At 39.1% G+C, this 17,040-nt stretch overlaps 1 protein-coding gene across 1 annotated transcript; it reads left to right on the top strand.

Moving 5' to 3' along the window:
• The first annotated feature begins 604 nt into the window (after positions 1-604).
• Positions 605-16,137, top strand: LOC149288395 (ADAMTS-like protein 2). The gene is made up of 15 exons (XM_089491614.1): positions 605-636; positions 2,764-2,839; positions 4,946-5,048; positions 5,917-6,062; positions 6,767-6,884; positions 9,204-9,284; positions 9,832-10,007; positions 10,677-10,941; positions 11,387-11,630; positions 12,161-12,249; positions 12,700-12,826; positions 12,937-13,150; positions 13,258-13,413; positions 13,958-14,102; positions 16,019-16,137. Exons 1-15 carry the CDS (start codon positions 605-607, stop codon positions 16,135-16,137), a joined length of 2,091 nt encoding a protein of 696 aa, XP_089347740.1.
• Positions 16,138-17,040: the final 903 nt, after the last annotated feature.

The raw sequence follows: 17,040 nt of genomic DNA, 5'->3' as shown, positions 1-17,040 counted from the left end.
GGCTTCATTAGAGGCAACCAGGGGAGGAGGAACATGAAACAGAGTTCTCATTTTCTAACTCCAATAACTGAACAATGGATGCTCTAATTCCCATGCAGTAAAACTCATTGGAGTCCATGCAATTATAAAAGAGAAATACAATTTTGGGGTCTAAGTGAAATCTTGTTCTCACAGTCTTTGTAAGGATTGGGTGAGGAAATCAGCACAGGAATTTCCCAGCTCACCAACTTCATTGATGTAAAATAATCAATTCAACCCATTTGCAACCAAATTACAATGAAAAACCGAAAAAAGTTTTTATACATTAATTTATTTTTTTCTTAACATTGACTTATAATGTATATTAAATATAACTTATTCTATTGTTTTTAATGCCATGGTCATTTGGTGATTGGGGGGATAAAAGGTACAGTTTTAGACCTGCCACGTGGCTTGTCCAGGCAGAAGGTTGTGGGACAGAACGTTCACTGGTTATGTTGTGTTTTTTGCTGATGCTCTCTGGTCTTGTCAGGACAGCAGTGAGGTGTGGGAAGAAGATGTGACTGAATGGTGGGGTGAATGGAGTTCATGGTCTACATGCACTCGAACTTGTGGAGGAGGAGTGATGTCCAGAGAGAGACATTGCTTACGCCAAAGGTAGGCTTTGACACACCGGTGCATGTTGATCTTGATGATGGTTTTGTTCAAAGATTATAGACCTCTCACCAAGAATAAACGATAAAAAGGTTTTGTACCGTGTTAGCCGTTGAGAAAACAGGAGAAAAGTATAGTTAAAATGATACCATTTATTGCAAGCTTTCGAGACCAAGTTGTTAGGTCTCTTCCTCAGGCATTAATCTAGAATAAACGTAAATTTAATGAATTTTTAACAGACCATATGGCAGCTTTTAATATATGAATAGTACAAGACATTTTACTATTCACATATAAAGAGCTTATCTAAGCCATGTTATATTTACTGTTTCTGCATCACCTGAAAAGAAGGTTAGCCATTCGTTTAAGGGGGGTGACATGCAAGAATGCATAGACTGTCAGAGGAAAAGACAGGAGACACAAACGCAGGTTATGATGATTTATGGATTTTTTTGTTATAGATCCACTTTAAACGGGAGCTGTTAGTACTTTTACAATTTTACTTTTAGATTAAAAATACATTTTCCAATATATTGTGGTTTAACAGTTTTTGCACTGCTGAATATTAGCCATTTGTAGGTGTTCTAGCTCTGTTAAACACCCTGGCTCCTTATTATACAACCTTGCAATAAATAATTGAATGGTTGACTCTTAATCCCCTAACGGGGGACTAATGAAAGTCTAAGGAGGAACAGAGTTCATTAGCATTGCCATAAAGAATGATTGAGCAGGGAAACTCATCCAAACTATCACATGACTCACAACAATGGCTGCCTCCAGATCCGCAGATAAAGAAAATTTATTGGAACAAAATTAGATTAAACCAGGTTTTTGTCAGCGTTAACCCACATTATCGTACACACTGCTGTAACATTCCACTCCCCCTTTAATGTTCCTCTCATTAATAAATGTTTCTGACCATTCGATTTCTATACCAGGCAAAACAAATATATTCATTTAAGACCGGGATAAACAGACAAAATCAAACATAAGGAAAAGTACTTACCCTACAGACTGTAGCAAATTGGCTATAATGAGCTTCAGCTGTGACAATGACATGCGCTATTATCGGATGTTTTCCTTTGATCTTATTGGACTCACGGTGGTTAGGACATGGAAATGGCTGACATTAAACATACGTGTGCATTTCAACAGTTAGGGATCATTGTTTGAGTTGGAGCCCTGGGAGTTGAAATGCTAACTTGTGAGTATGATTTTTGCATTCGATCTTCATTTTCTGCAAAAGTCTACATTTCATAGGCTACAAGATTAAATATAATTTCTGCCATCTGTATTTTCTGTTGGCAACATTGTTCCAATTTGGAATTCTTACATGCAGAACTTACATACTTTTCCAATGTTATAACTTGAGTAGTATTTACTACACATAGGCTGTTCCAGTGTCTTCTAGGCATTATATGTTACATATGACTAGCACATCAAAGTTAACCATGTGGTATAATTTCAAATCCTTCCGCTGATTTTGATGTGTCCAAGGGAAGATGTGGCTTTAACAATCGGTTACATTACCAGTTTGATGTAAAGATAATTGGATGATGTTTACACGCTCAATGGGTTTTAATTACTAAAACAGGGTAGTGTTTTAGTTGTTGTGAGCTGCTAAGATCATAATGGACGGCCAGCCAAAGATAAGGTGCTTCCTGATCACTCTCTATTGTCAGATATGAACCAGGGTATTCACTAAAGTGAACGTTAGGACAGCTACCAAATGACCTGGATTGATTTTTTTTTGTCCATGCTCTGCCGGGTTCAGTCATTGATCTTCAGGGTTCAGCTAAACTTTTGGGGCCAAACTCTTACCAGGTGAGTCTCTTCAGACGGCAATGGGAACTATATATGTCAAAGTGTGCTTATGAAAATGATTAAGACGTGACTTTTTAAGTCATGCACCTTAGAGGTTTGGTTATCTAATGTTTTGGGTGTTTAACCTGGTAGCTTTAAACTTCGACATAATAGATAGATCCCAGTTCTGCTAAATGGGTCACAAATATTGTATGTTTGGTCATTCTGGACCAAAGTGCAACGTCTTAGTGTTTTCAGCTTTATTTTCTTCTCGAAGGCAAAATCTAAATGCTATTAAGCCTCTGAACCTGTGTTTCCCCTTCCTAGGCTCCAGTCATTTCAGGGAACTGACAGTAATGTCTGTAAAGGCCAATCCAGGCAATATCAGCTGTGCCAGAAACAGGTAAGCAACGATGTTCTTCTTGTTTTTATGGCTAATTATAGCTTACATCGCTGCTCATTCATTTTTATTTAAAATATAGACATTGACAACAGGTAAGAAAACTGTCCAGCATTTGTACTATAACTCCCATCAGATCTATCCAGCAATTCCAGATCTTCGTTATAATGTAAGAAGGGCTGGTTGATTAAAATACATATGGTGTTCATGTAACCCAACTAAATGTAGCCCTTTGTTTTATCATAGAACGTACACGCTGAATATAGTTTACTTAGAACAACACAACTCATTGCTGCCACCATGCAGCCTGATGTAAATACTGCCCTGTACCCTGCATATAAACGATTCATACTCCGTGTAGTAATCATGTATCCATACATAGCATGTTTCTGAACGTGTTTTATGGCGGGCGCAGCCCACATATAAACTATACATAGTGCTGTCTGCATTCCTGCGTAACCTACACACATTTATTTATACGGCACTAGAATACTTTGCAGCGTAGCATTAAGGGGACGGGGTTTATACTAGAGTTATGTCCAAGCTTACACATGGATGTCCTTTCTAGCTATTTATCAGGGAAAAACCCTAATTCCCCTCGTCAGCCACCGCCTGAACAAGGACAACGCATAATAAGATGTAATAATATATTATACATCGCTGAAAAGGACTGCATTGCAATACTGGGAAACCTGAGGTCCTGGCGACCCCCTGAACACCACCACACCATAACTTCCATCACCCTCAGCCTGATTTTTTCTTTTCAGCGGTTCCAGTCCAGTCCAGTACAAGTTCAGTCATTGCTTGTTGTCACACAGGCTTCATTATTGACAGAAATATTGCATGATTGGACTACTATCCACATCACCCATAGCCAGATATAGATTTATGGGGGGGTGGGGGTGAATCCCATAGAGGCTTAATATTTCTTCATTATTATTGTACAGGGAAATTAATGAAATATTTGCATTTGGTCTGTTGGACTGTTGGACTGGGCAGGGTTGCCGTACTGTCTTTCAAAGCCTACAAATAGCCGGTGCAAGTAACTAATAGTAAATGACAGAGTCACCTACATATAAGCCCAGCCTGTTACTCATACATAAGTCTGTAAAAATGATATATAACCCCGTGATTACCCACACTTAGCCCTGTAATTACTCATTCATAAACATGCAATTATCCACATCTAATCCTGTCTAACTCATACATAATGTTACAGACTGCCCAGAGCCATCCCTAACACATCCACACAGCCATGTATAGCCCGCAGGAGTGGCTTAGCTATAAGAACAGCCTTTGAAATTCTTACCCCCCCCCCATACACCTTAAATAATAGATTGGAAAGGGGTTTCTTACCAGTAAAAACTAAAATGTTTACGGTAATCCATTACGTTTAAAGAAAAGACCCCCCCCCTTAAAAAAAAGGATGATGGATGTAAGGCATAATCCGCCTGCAGGAAGAACAGGGACGGTGATGGTAGATATGAATTCCTAAGGGATTGAAAGCGTAAATGAATGTCAAGGTTTTTCTTTAAGAAACACTCAGGTTTGAAGTGTTTTTTTCTGAAATCATATTCTCTTTCAAAATTGCTAATTTCTTTTCTTAAATACTAAAAGGTGAATTGGGCTGCTACCAGCACAAACCTAAACCTCCTTACTTCTGCAGAATCAGCCACATTAGATTAGGCAGAGTAACAGCTCATCACCTGCACAAGTTCTGAATTCTGTTAGAGGCTGATATTAAGTATTGTTGCTTCTAGATTACAACACCACATATTGATTCTACATCCTTGCGAAATAGAGCAGATCTTTACACTAATAGCTAAATTCTAATAACTGTCTATCGGTTTTTGATATTTGTAATAATATCCCACAGGTACAGAATAATTTCTCTTCCAATGGCGTATAAAGAGTTCCCTACCCCATGATTATCAAATAACATTTCCGTTTTCCGCTAGCATTCAGTCTGTCTTTGAGATCCATGGTTGTATGCACGAGCCACAATAGGTGTGACCTTGACCACATCAGTGGTTATGACCCTTTTGTCATATAATTGGTCATGATAGAGACACATATTTTATATTTATGCTATTTATTTATCTCATTTAGCATTGTCCCGCTGGCTCTGTGAGCTTCAAACAGTATCAGTGCTCAGCATTTAATGCTAAGGCGTTTGGAAAGCTTTATCATCATTGGATTCCTTTGTACCCAGGTAAGTGACATTTTATAGGGAAGCTAAAAAGATGATACAGATTAGACAAGAAGCCTTACCCAAAATCCCTCCTAGAGATTATTGGTACTAAAAAGGTACTTTTAGGAAGAACTGGCTAACGACCCATCAAATGTAGTTGAACACAACATTTCGTACCATAGTGGTCAATGCTTTGACAGTATGGGCCAGAACATTGCCTGCTATGTTGATGCAATAAGTCGCTAATGAAACGCAAGAGCTGTTATCAAACTGATTAATCCATAAAATATTTGGCATATATAAAAATCATTGTGGATATCTGCTTTGATTTTCCTTCCACTTGCAGTGACATAGGCTGGATTTGCAAGAAAAGTGTGTCTGTATCCATATATGCCTTGGTACTAACTTTGATCATCGTTAAGGAAGTCTGGATTTAAGAAATGACCAAGACTCTTTGACAGATTTAGACATTTCGTAAAATAAAAAAAAGCTCAGGGTGTTGTAAACTAGACTTTACAAAACAAACCTGGTATGTTTCCCTAATTATAGACAGGATTAAAGAATTAAAGATCACACAAGTTAAAAAAGGAGAGTAGAGAAAGGGACAAAGAGTAAAGTTGTCCTCTGGGCCCACCAGTGCTTTAAAGTGACCGTCTGCCATCACAGCAAAGTCAGTTTAAATGAGCCGGAGATTAGACATTCGAGGGGTGCCCTGAATAAGAATAATAATAGTAAAGGTTGGATACAACTGACACGCTCAGCTGAAGCCAGTAAAGCCTTCAAAAACTTTAATGTGTGTGCTACTGTGTTACTGTGTGAGACCATCCAACCGAATAATTGTTTGATCTCTGCAGGCTTCTGTTAGACTGTGTAACTTTGTCATTTGCAGATGATTACACCAGCATCTCAAGCAAACCATGCGACCTGCAATGCACCAGCACCACTCGGGAGAGACAGCTGCTGGTGCCAGCCCATGACGGAACCAGCTGTAGAGACAGGACTTCTCAGGGAGTTTGCATCAGCGGCAAGTGTGAGGTAGCCCTGGGTATACACACTCACTTCACACTCACTTCACCAACCTAGTCAACTAGAAGGTGCCTTCTAACCTTCAACTTCCATTACCCTCATAATAAATATTTGGTGTTCCTTATAAATCTCATAAATACATTTCTGCATGATGGTTTAGCTACAGCTCCCATCATTGTTTGTACAGTGTCGCTCTAGCCACTATAGCTGGATTTTTAAATTAAACTGGTCAAAATGTCTCAATTCATGCAAAATGTCTCAAAACAGTTTGGAAAACGTATTTCGTTTTTTAAAATGTCTGTCAAGTTTACTTCCCTTTGATTTCTGCGGGGGTTTTATGAACTTTGCAGTAGACCTGGTAGCTTCATGTTTCTTCTGACCTCAGTTGAACCCCACACTGCTTTGCAGACTTATCATTAAACTTTGCAGCTGCCAAGGGATCCTGCTGAGTTTAATTGAATGAATATCGGTGTTGATAAGCTTGGGCTTTTCATCAGACACTCAGAAGTGAACTTGGAGTTTGGTGGCACAAGCAAAATCATTAAACCTTAAAATAGTATAAAGGGCATAAGAAACTAAGAAACGTTAGTTTCGCATTCCGACAACGAGGAATATGTAAAATCTATCTATATCTAGAATCTGTATATCTCAGGGATGTTTCCCGTTGGTACAGAACACGGAATCTTAATTCTCTTTCCTTGATATACTTGCAGCCTGTGGGATGTGATGGCAAGCTGCACTCCTCCCGCTCTTTGGATCGATGTGGTGTCTGTGGGGGTGACGGGAGTTCATGTTACAGGGTGTCTGGGAACTTTCGAAAGTGTGTGCTAGGTAAGTAATCCAGTTTATAGCATTAAAAATGTATACATTTTTTAAACGTTACTCATCCAGAATGCTATCAGTAACGTGTGAGACTCCCAGGAATGATACATTTTTGTGCAAAAAAATTGAGGAAAAATCTTTTACTTTTCAAGTTTATAAGGTGTTTTATATTGTATATTAATATTAGTTACTGTATAACTATACATTATAAATGGCAACCCCAAAGTGATTGTGATATTAAAGGGGAACCCTATCCCTATATTCGGAGGTTGGAGTACTGGAACAACACACAAAATATGTAGAGTCACATAAGTTTCAGGACCTCAGAGACTTCTTTATGGATGATGTTTTGCTCAGATAAGCAGGTCTCTGTCAATGGCCCATCATTTAAAGGGTTCAGGTGGAGGTTTCCTGTAATATAGACAGACATCTTAATCTTTGCAACCCCAATGAAACATACTTAACCTGATTTGTGAAGAAAGGTCTTCTTCTCCATGGGGCCTTCCTTCCCACCCTGGAAAAATTCAGGGAAGGGCTGGATCATCATGAGACCACTGAAGTCTTCAAGGGGACATGGGAGCCAAAAGCTTACATCCCCCACCAAAAACCAAAGTCTTCAATGAATAAGCAGAAACACATGTGTACAAAAAAGTGCTTCAGTGTTCAGGATAAAAAGTGTCATTGTCGCCCCAAACCATGTTTTAAAGAAATTAATACCAGTCAACCGTAAATTGGGCCTGTAAGGAAAACACAGAAAAGTAAGGAAGGGTCTGAGTGCTTTTTGGTTTGCTTGGCAGCCCAAACTAACTGGCTATTCCGTGTCCCACCACCTAAAACATCACAGTCATGAGCACCCAGGTGGACCTAACCAGGAGAGATTTAGCGGGAAGAGGCATGTACCAAAACAAACTGCATTACATGACAGACCTGTTTCAAAAAAGAACACTTTATATTTTGGAAAATGATTGTATTTCCTTGACTTATATATCAGTTGCATAAGATATTTGATCCTAACCTTAATATCACTTCGGGTCACCTATTTATAACAATCATGTCAATGAAGCGAGTGTTAAAACCGTCTCTAAAATTCTCTTCCTTACCACTCCTACTATATAAATACATATTGACCTCTCGCCGCAGGAATCCTTCTTAGGGATATATTCTGTATTGATGCAAGTGTCTGTGATATCTGGAGCAGTTGTTGGTTGTTACGTTAAGAACTATGTATATTATGCACTCTTAGCAGTCATGGGAATAGAATCGTTATTATTTATGTTGCTTGTGTTTAGGCAAGGATACACAGAATCCCTGGCCTGTTTGGGGCTCTCACAGCCTAAAGATGTAAACTTTAGCTTTCTCAGTCACCTTTATCAGAGTAATTCCACCCTCAAGGACAGTATTGGCCCAAAACACAAGGATTTTTTTGTACAAGGAAACAAACTTTTGTTTACATTTTAAATTCTAATTTCAGAAAAGCTTAGTAATCCAATGATGGGTGACATCGATGCTCCAAGGTGCCAAATGAAAAGCCATAGTGGAAACTGGGGCCCCAATCTTTCTATTCCTCCCCCTCATGGGGATGTACAATCCTTTCCTTCCCTCTATATTTAAAGCTAGAAGGAGGGTTGGATCTTCTTGATGCCCCTTAAGAAATGGGAACCACTGAAGCGTTCAAGGGAAGGTGCTGGCAAACCCAACTCCAACTCCCCCGTGACAGAACATCTTCAGGGACCTGGCTTCACTGTGGCATTTCCAGTGATCTATATCTATATTAATTAATAAAAAAAAACAAAAAAACTCACATGTATGTATCAAAAGAAAAATGCTAACCTTGTGTACCAAGTTGGGGCCAAAGCCGCACCTCATGCTTCAATGCATTTGCAGTTCTAAGTTCAGGGGTACAAGCTTTCCCCCTCTCATACCCAGGTACCTAGCTGACAAACCTTGATTGAGTTTATTTAAATAGCTTATGGTGTTGCCCTCGCCCTTGATTGTCTCAAATATTACAAAAACATTGATTTTGCAGTACTATAAAAGTTTGTGATAGTTTTTTGAGGACACACATGCATTGATTAAGATGAACAGTCATATAAGCTTTCAGGACCTCAGACGCCCCTACTCCCCTTTAAGGCAGGTATTATTATGCAAATCCTATGACAATGTTTATTTGTGTGCTTACATTGGCATTCACAAAATACCTTATACATGTCCTATTTTTTTAAATCTGTAACAAGAATTAGGTTTTAAATATACCGATCTGTCAAATAAATGATATGGGGAAATGACAGGTCCACGTTAATGGCTGTTTCTATAAACATATCTCCCTAGGTTATGCTTTAATCACAACGATTCCAGCAGGAGCCTTGGATATTCTAATCACAGAAAAGAGAAATACTGAAAATATACTTGGTAAGGAAGTGTGAATGAGCTGTTTGGGAGTTTTTTCTTCTGCTGTAATAAACCCAAAACCTATTTGCTGTTTAATATAAAATATATTGAGCATTTTTGATATAACACACTCTCATTGAGGGAGGAGGAGGTCTATTTTGATAAAATTAAATATGTTATCAATTTACTGTAACGTCATTATATACAATAGTATTTGCCCCTAACACCTCGTATTTTTACAATTAGATATTGGTTATCGCCCAAATTCTTTTCCCTAATTTTATTTCTCTTTTCTCTTGTTTTTTTACTAAAATGCTAATAAAGGGAAAAATACATTGCTTTCTCCATAATGGGATAAAATATCCATCTTAGAATAAAAAGCTTGCTCCTCATTTTAGTGGATGGGCCCGGCACATGAATGCCCAGTTCGGCTTGCCCATGCCAATTTATTTTTAACGCGCCATGATTGTATTGCAATCTAAATGCATTGTGGGTTTATGAATGGGCGTTTGCAGGGTTGTGCTTTCCTGGTGTAACTAATTCATTTACTTTTTTTCCCATAATCTAGCCCTGGCAGACTCTGCCGGGAACTTTTACATAAATGGGAACATGATGATGGATAACCCTCAGAATTTCCGAGTTGCTGGGACACTGGTGAAGTATCGGCGGCCACCAAATGTGCAGAGCGAGGGACTGGAGTATCTTACTGCACCAGGACCAACCAACCAGTCCCTCAGTGTCATGGTGTGTGTGTGAATCTCCAACCCATCCAAACACAAAGATCATGTGTAACACCGCACAAACACATCCAGAAACAATGTAATACCGAGTGCTTGAACACTATAGAGCTTTAAAATAATGACTTTGTTACTTTTTGGTAGGTTAAGCTATTTGCTTTCCTATTGTAACTGTTCATAAATCACAGTACTTAAAAAGCTTTTTCAAGAGAGCTGATAAAATACTAAATATTGTATTAATATAAAATATAAAAAAAATAACACATTCCACCCATTTCCTTCTGTATCAATTTAAAATCTGAAATACCTATAAACAAGTTATGTCACATTTATAATGTTTATCAGGTTTATTTAGTTAGCTTTTTCTTAGAAAAATGCGATCTGTCACGTGATCTGTCTTAGCTCCAGAATTGGATTTCCATGGATAAATACCAAATATTAGCCACCTTTTTGATGACCAAAGCACAGACACATCAGAACCATTCCCAACTGGAGATATAGATTTTGCCGAATCAGTGTCAGTTGTTACATGGCTCAGTTACAGTTTTGTGTGAGCATGAGGATCAAATATCTTGCTGTGTGTTTTATTATGTTCAGTTTTGTAATGTTATTTCTATCTGTCCAGCTTATGGTGGTTTGTTTTGTATGTAAAGTAGTTTATGTTTTCTTCATTTAGTATTATAACTTCAATGGAAAAATTCCCCTCATAACTTATGAATACACCGTTCCCCGTGCCCCCGAACCACCACTGCCTCTTCTTTCTGGAGCCAGAGATCCCCCTGGAGATATAAAGAATGAAGCCCAGGGAGGAGCTGAAGGTGGCAAGCAAGGACTACCCGATGATACCTGGAGTTGGGGAAGCCCTTTGGAAGGGGAAGTGTCCTACATCCATTCCGAGAGAACCAGCAAAGAACAAGGTGCAGGAGATGACCAAACACATGGTACATGCTAAAAAGACCCAAGCTGCCAGCTTTTAACAAAGAGAATTCACAAACTCATAATGTTTTCTCGCAAAGATCAGATAAATATTAAGTTAAATGATAACCTATATCAGACTACGGCTTTTCCCTCACATATCATTTGTAGGCCGTATCCATAGCATATCATCAATGTTTAGCCAATCAAGAAGGTATTAAAGACTCCTCTGGCTAGGAGCTTTAACAGTTTAAGCAGATTGTGTAAAAAAATCATGACCCGGATGCATTTAGCATAATATTGAGACTAATATAATGCTTCGGTATAGGGCAGCTTCTTATGTTTCAGGTGATCTCTATTATAATCAGAATTTAAACAAAGACGTGTTGTCTCTGTGAGTACTTAATGTCATGCATTGTAATCTGTATAAGTTAGTGTTTTATATTTGCCAATGTCCCACCCCTGTTCCAGGACTCTTGCCCAGCACAGATGCCCCGCGGGAATTGCTTCAGAGTGAGTTGTGGCAACTCTGTGATCACCAAAGTGACTCTACCCTGTGCCAAACTCTTTTTGGGGGCAGCCCTGGGGGTCATCCACTTGCAGAGTCCACGCAGGAAGCCGATCAATTCGGGGACAGCTTAATGTTGCCAACCATGTTCCGACAACTTGGATCCATTCCCGGGAATCAGGCGCTTCAGGGGCTTGGTTCTAACAGGTACATGAGAATGTGCTGGGAGTTTATTTGGCAGCACATGATTTCTTTTCTCTTATCTTTGGACTGAATCTTGCATCCTTCCCAAATCTGTGCATTATATACTCAGTCTTCGTTGTTTATTTGAAAAAGGGTCATTCAAACAAACACTCCAAAATGAATGGTGATAACAGGCATTATGAAACCACTATTATACTAAACACCATTTCTGCATATTTTAAATAAAACAACTTTAAACTTTTCTGGATCGATGACTTAATAAAAGGATCCTATGCTTTCTATGGGTGTAACATAGATCTTTGTTCATTACATGCAATTTTAATAACATGGGAATAATGCATGTTATATAGATCCAAACAGAACATCAAGAATCAGATTATCGTTTAGTTTTGTTTATTAATGTTATTTACAGGGCCATCTTTTACCCCATTTTAAAAACTGCCCTGATTATTTATCTTATGAGCTATTTAGTAATATGTAAGGTACTGTACATTCAATCTATATTAAAATATATTAAAATCCATGCCATGTAGTGATGCAGGAACACAGGACATAAGCCGGGCTGACATGTACCGCTGGAAGGTCTCTGCCTATTCACCCTGCAGCGCCACCTGCAGTTCAGGTAATGTGTGAGGCAAACGGGGGAAATAAACTGGGATTACATCAGTTAATATATTACTCACTTAAAGATATTTGTCGTTGAAATGTACATGTATACCCACTGCTAGCATTGTGAGTATTTTTGTTATTATTTGTTCAGTTTTTTTGGAAGCTCCTCTGAGTGCAAACCGCTAGCAGTATGTAAAATATTTAGATGCACCCGTATAACACAACACAATGAAGAATGATTTGTGGATCCCAATGAGCCTGGAAGAGATCCCATAGACTTGATGAGAAGTTAGGAGAACCCACACAACTCATTAAATACCTAACGCAGTGCCAGCGAAAAGCCAAAAACTTTTGTATAACAATGGAAAGCATGCTGCGTACATCCGTTTCAAGGTTTAAAACACAAAATACAATCATGCCCACCATAGATTCTTTTGAAACCAGTGTGTTAATGCCACCATAGGAATCAGCTCCATATACGCTTTGTGCATCCGATTTGATGGGAGGGAGGTAGATGAATCACATTGTGATCCCATGACAAGACCAGAACCCACCCAGGAATATTGCGCAGGAAGAGAATGTATCCCCAGGTGAGAGTCAAGACGGGAAGAGGCACATATTAATTGAATGAGTTTAAAGAGACACCCTTGACTGCACAGAATGAACAAAGTGCTCCTCTCACATGTCCCTTCTTTTGGAGATGGGAGTCTAGTGGTTGGAGTGAATGCTCTCGGAGCTGTGGACAAGGGATACAGGTGCGCTCAGTTCGGTGCTGGAAGATGCTGGCTCCAGGCCTGGACAGCTCTGTATATGACGAACAGTGTGAGGGTGCTCAGTTACCAAGGCCTCCACAGAGAAAAGTATGTAAGAACAAGCCTTGTGGACCGCAGTGGGAAACATCTGAGTGGTCAGAGGTATGCTCCACATTCCATGTCCTGCTTGTTTCCTGTAATTCTTTCTCCTGTATCCCATCACTTCACATCTCGTATGTCCCTAAGTGTGTTATTTGACATCTGTGCAGTGCTCAGCTGCCTGTGGATCAGAGGGAGTGATGAAAAGGGAGGTGAGGTGCTCTTCGGATTTTGATCACTGTGATGAGTCCTTAAAGCCTCAGGCCGAGAAGTCATGTTTGGGACCTCCATGCGATCATTACTGGACATCATCTGAGTGGGGAACGGTGAGTGGGAAAATGTATAAATGTGTGTTCTAGCAAGTTAAAATAAAATGACCATATATCATCACAAGCATTTAAAAACAGTTCTACAAAACAAGTTTGTGATGCTTGCCAGGAATAGATGGTGAGCGTGTACTGGAAACATTGTACTTTATCAAAAGCAGACATAGGTTTATATGAAAAAAGATACGTGATTGTAATACAACCACGAAGAACATGTGTCTCGCCATTCTCCCGATCGTAAAACCAATGGGGCCCTAAAAAGCTTCTTAATTTTCTTCTCTGGTGGCTCTACCTCTGGTGGGGCGCTGTATTCACTGCTGTCTCCTGCAATGAATTGCATGTGATATTACTGATTCATGTTTTGATCTGCATGTTGATACACGAAGCATGGTGTGCGTGGAATCAGTGTAACGTCTATCAACTACTAAGCAACTACCCCTGGCAGTTTGTAATCTGGATTGACTGTGCTGTGGATCACCATTGGTGCATTTCACGGTGATCTAACATGGTTTGTTCTAACTTTGTATCTCTATCGCTCATACAGTGCAGTAAGACATGTGGAGACGGTCAGCAGGTTCGGGAAGTGAAGTGCTATCAAGGGCAGGAACCGGGACAGGGATGTGACCCGAATACAAAACCAGAGACAAAACAAGCCTGCAACCTTCAGCCGTGCCCAACTGAGGCTCCAGGTATGAAATGGCAATAACCATAACCAAAAAAATCATATTGGTTTTAGCTGTTACTTACTGGGAAAATTCCTCAAACCCTCACATTTGCTGCATTAAAACCCATGTTGGTAATCGAAGACTAAAACAGATCAATTATCCTGTGTTTAAGGCCATCTGCTCTCTTGGACATGGTACTGAATGTAGTTTGGTGTAAACCACATCTGCCCCCTTCCCAAATATTACAATTTCCAATTTAGTATTTAATAAAATATCCTACTCTATTGTACACATTTCAAGAAGCTATTATGTATTGCCTTTTTTATTTTCTCTTGTTCTCCTGATCAGTTCCCTGTCTGCTAATAGAAGGCTATTGTTAGAAGCAGCAGGAAGTGAAGAATTTCCGAGGGTCCACACCCTGTGTATAAATAGCAATGTTATTTAACTGGATATTTGTGTGTATATATATATATATTTACAATGTTTATTGTTTTATTAAATATGCAACACCACTTGAGAGAATGTGATATTCTATAAATATAAGATTATGGCATCATTAACACTTTCACACATACAGGAAAATGTAGACATTCACACATCAGGAATATAAATATATACCTAAATATATATTGGTATTTAGAAGAAATCATGGGGAAAAGCCATGTAACGTAAGTTAAGTTTGGAAAGGATTAAAGACCATGTGCCTGACCAGTCTGAGAATTAAAAATGAGTCCTGGCATTCGAAGCACACCAGCCCATACGATGTGTCAAATTGTGGGATTGCTTTATTGGAACCCTGCAAACCAGAGGTTTTCTTTTTTAGTTTTTGGGTTTCACGGATAGCAAGACGAACCACAATCAGGTTCTGCAGCAAAACCAGGTTGTGGATGTGTGTACTCACCAGCTTCATAAAAAAGTGAGGTTGACCAAGGCTTGACCAAGCACACAAAATAATTTATCAAAAATCCTACTTGCCAACCATCTTGTATTTTAAAATGCTTCATAGAATAAAAGATGTCCATCAGAAAATCCGACTGACCATATCAATTTGGAAAGGCCACATCAAAAAAAATAAAGCAAATCCTCAAAATGAACAACCTGGCATTTTTTGTGCCTCAATCCTAAAATGGTGAAAGTGTGAAGGTGATCAGTGCCATTATAGGACCACAGTGGTCATTAAGTCCCCAATTCTCATGGGGTCAATCCCTGTAAGAATACAAGGCCCCTTTCCCTCTTTGGCCAAAACAGCAGAAATGTTTAGGGATCCAACTCCACGGTGACTACTGGAAGTGTGTTCCCTACCCATTGCTTAAATAATGCAATAAAAAGTACATGTTTGGTCTTAACCAAATGGGTGAGAAGCTATGCATTGGTGTTGCCGGGTCTTCAAGTATCCCTGACATGCACAGAAAGGTCTGGTTTACTCTTTTAATCCTTAGGGAGAGCTTCTAAACCAAATTCTTCAAAATAATGCAAATGACATTGATACACATGTGAGAGAGAACAGGGGATGCCAAATAACCAGTCCAGGAGAGTCCTCACTCAGCAATGTCCACTCATTTAAGTCATGTTAGTCATGATTGTCGAATTCCACCCATAAGGTTTGCCTTTTGCTTCTACCATAGGCAAGTTCTTAACCACTGCTTGTTGAGTTCAGAATTATTATGAATGGCCAACCATGTGAGTCCCTTCTACAAGAAGGGCTTAACTGCATGCATACTATGATGCATCGTTCCATTGGTGAAATTACGTTATATAAAGTACACATTATCCAGGGCCAGCTCACCCCTTCTCATAGGTGAGGTTCTCTGTGGTGGTGAATTGATAATGTGCAGTGTTCTAATTGAATAGACCCATTGTGTCCCTTCTCCCCCAGACTTATTCATTACCACCCCGGCGAAGATGTCTCTTCATAATGTCTGTATTCTTCATTCCTCCAGATGAAACCTGTGAAGACAAAGCTACAGCCAACTGTTCTCTGGTGCTGAAAGTGAAGTTGTGCTCACACTGGTATTACCGCAGAGCCTGCTGTCGAGCCTGTGGGGGCAAAGCCCCTTGACTGTCACCCGATCACAACACTCCCTGCATTAGTCTTATGAATTGTGTGTTTTTTGGGATACACCAGGTGCTACTATCAATTACCAAGCATTCCCAGATATGGAGTATTTAGATGGCAAAGGAAAGGGAGCCAGTTCTCAAATGTTTGAAATTCAACCGAATGGTGCTTAGTGATTGAGCTGCTGTATTGAATAAGTGACTATGTGCATATGGTGCCTTCTTTAAAGTGTCAGAGGATGCTTTGTAAATCATTGATCTTGAAATGTGGATCTTTTTATAAAGATGGTTGGCTTCCATGATGACTGCAGCACATTTAGAACGTTCACCCAGTATCCCTCTTATATTTATGGTCTTTGAGGTTGTACAGATCAGTTGGGAATTAGGTGCTGGAGCAGACCATACCTTGACCCCAACGTTTACTCAGTCGCCCCCTTCATTAAACCTTTTCTTTAACATTTAGTTTGACAGCTCACTTAATTATTTTTAGTTCAAATGATACCAAGGGAGTAAATACCCCATTCAATTTACATAGACCATAGTACACTTAGAATGAATTAAAAAAACATTGTGTTAAGATTTTAGTGCTATTTCTTAAAGTGTTTGTCATTTGAGAATTCTGTAGTCATGTTGTCAGGGACAAAATCCTGGTGTATTACAGTCCCATAATACGATGCTTGACAATGGCCACTGTGTTTGGCTCCAGCTTCAATAATGATGGAGGAAAAAAAGATGTATTTTTATTATTAGAAATAAAAGAATTAAGAGAAAAAAATATACTTTTTTTTCTTTTGTGGAAAAGCACTGTGTGAGTGCGACTGAATTAAAAGCATTCTCAAATGTTGGTGGGTTTTGAAAGAGGGATAATGTTTTTGAGTTATAGACTTGATGTATGAGCACATGAAAT

Source organism: Sceloporus occidentalis, unplaced genomic scaffold (assembly GCF_023333645.1).
Source record: "Sceloporus occidentalis isolate IW3139 unplaced genomic scaffold, rSceOcc1.0.p SCAF_51, whole genome shotgun sequence".
NCBI classification, from domain to species: Eukaryota; Metazoa; Chordata; class Lepidosauria; order Squamata; family Phrynosomatidae; genus Sceloporus; species Sceloporus occidentalis.
Note: the sequence above shows the minus strand (reverse complement) of the source record. Positions and strands in the feature narration are given on the sequence as shown.

Bases quoted from the DNA above. Each gene is read 5' to 3' on its own strand.
- LOC149288395 (XM_089491614.1), top strand. From the start codon at position 605: ATGTCCAGAGAGAGACATTGCTTACGCCAAAG. The intron at 2,840-4,945 runs GTAAGCAACGAT...TATCTCATTTAG, and splicing joins ATCAGCTGTGCCAGAAACAG to CATTGTCCCGCTGGCTCTGT. The intron at 11,631-12,160 runs GTACATGAGAAT...CATGCCATGTAG, and splicing joins CAGGGGCTTGGTTCTAACAG to TGATGCAGGAACACAGGACA.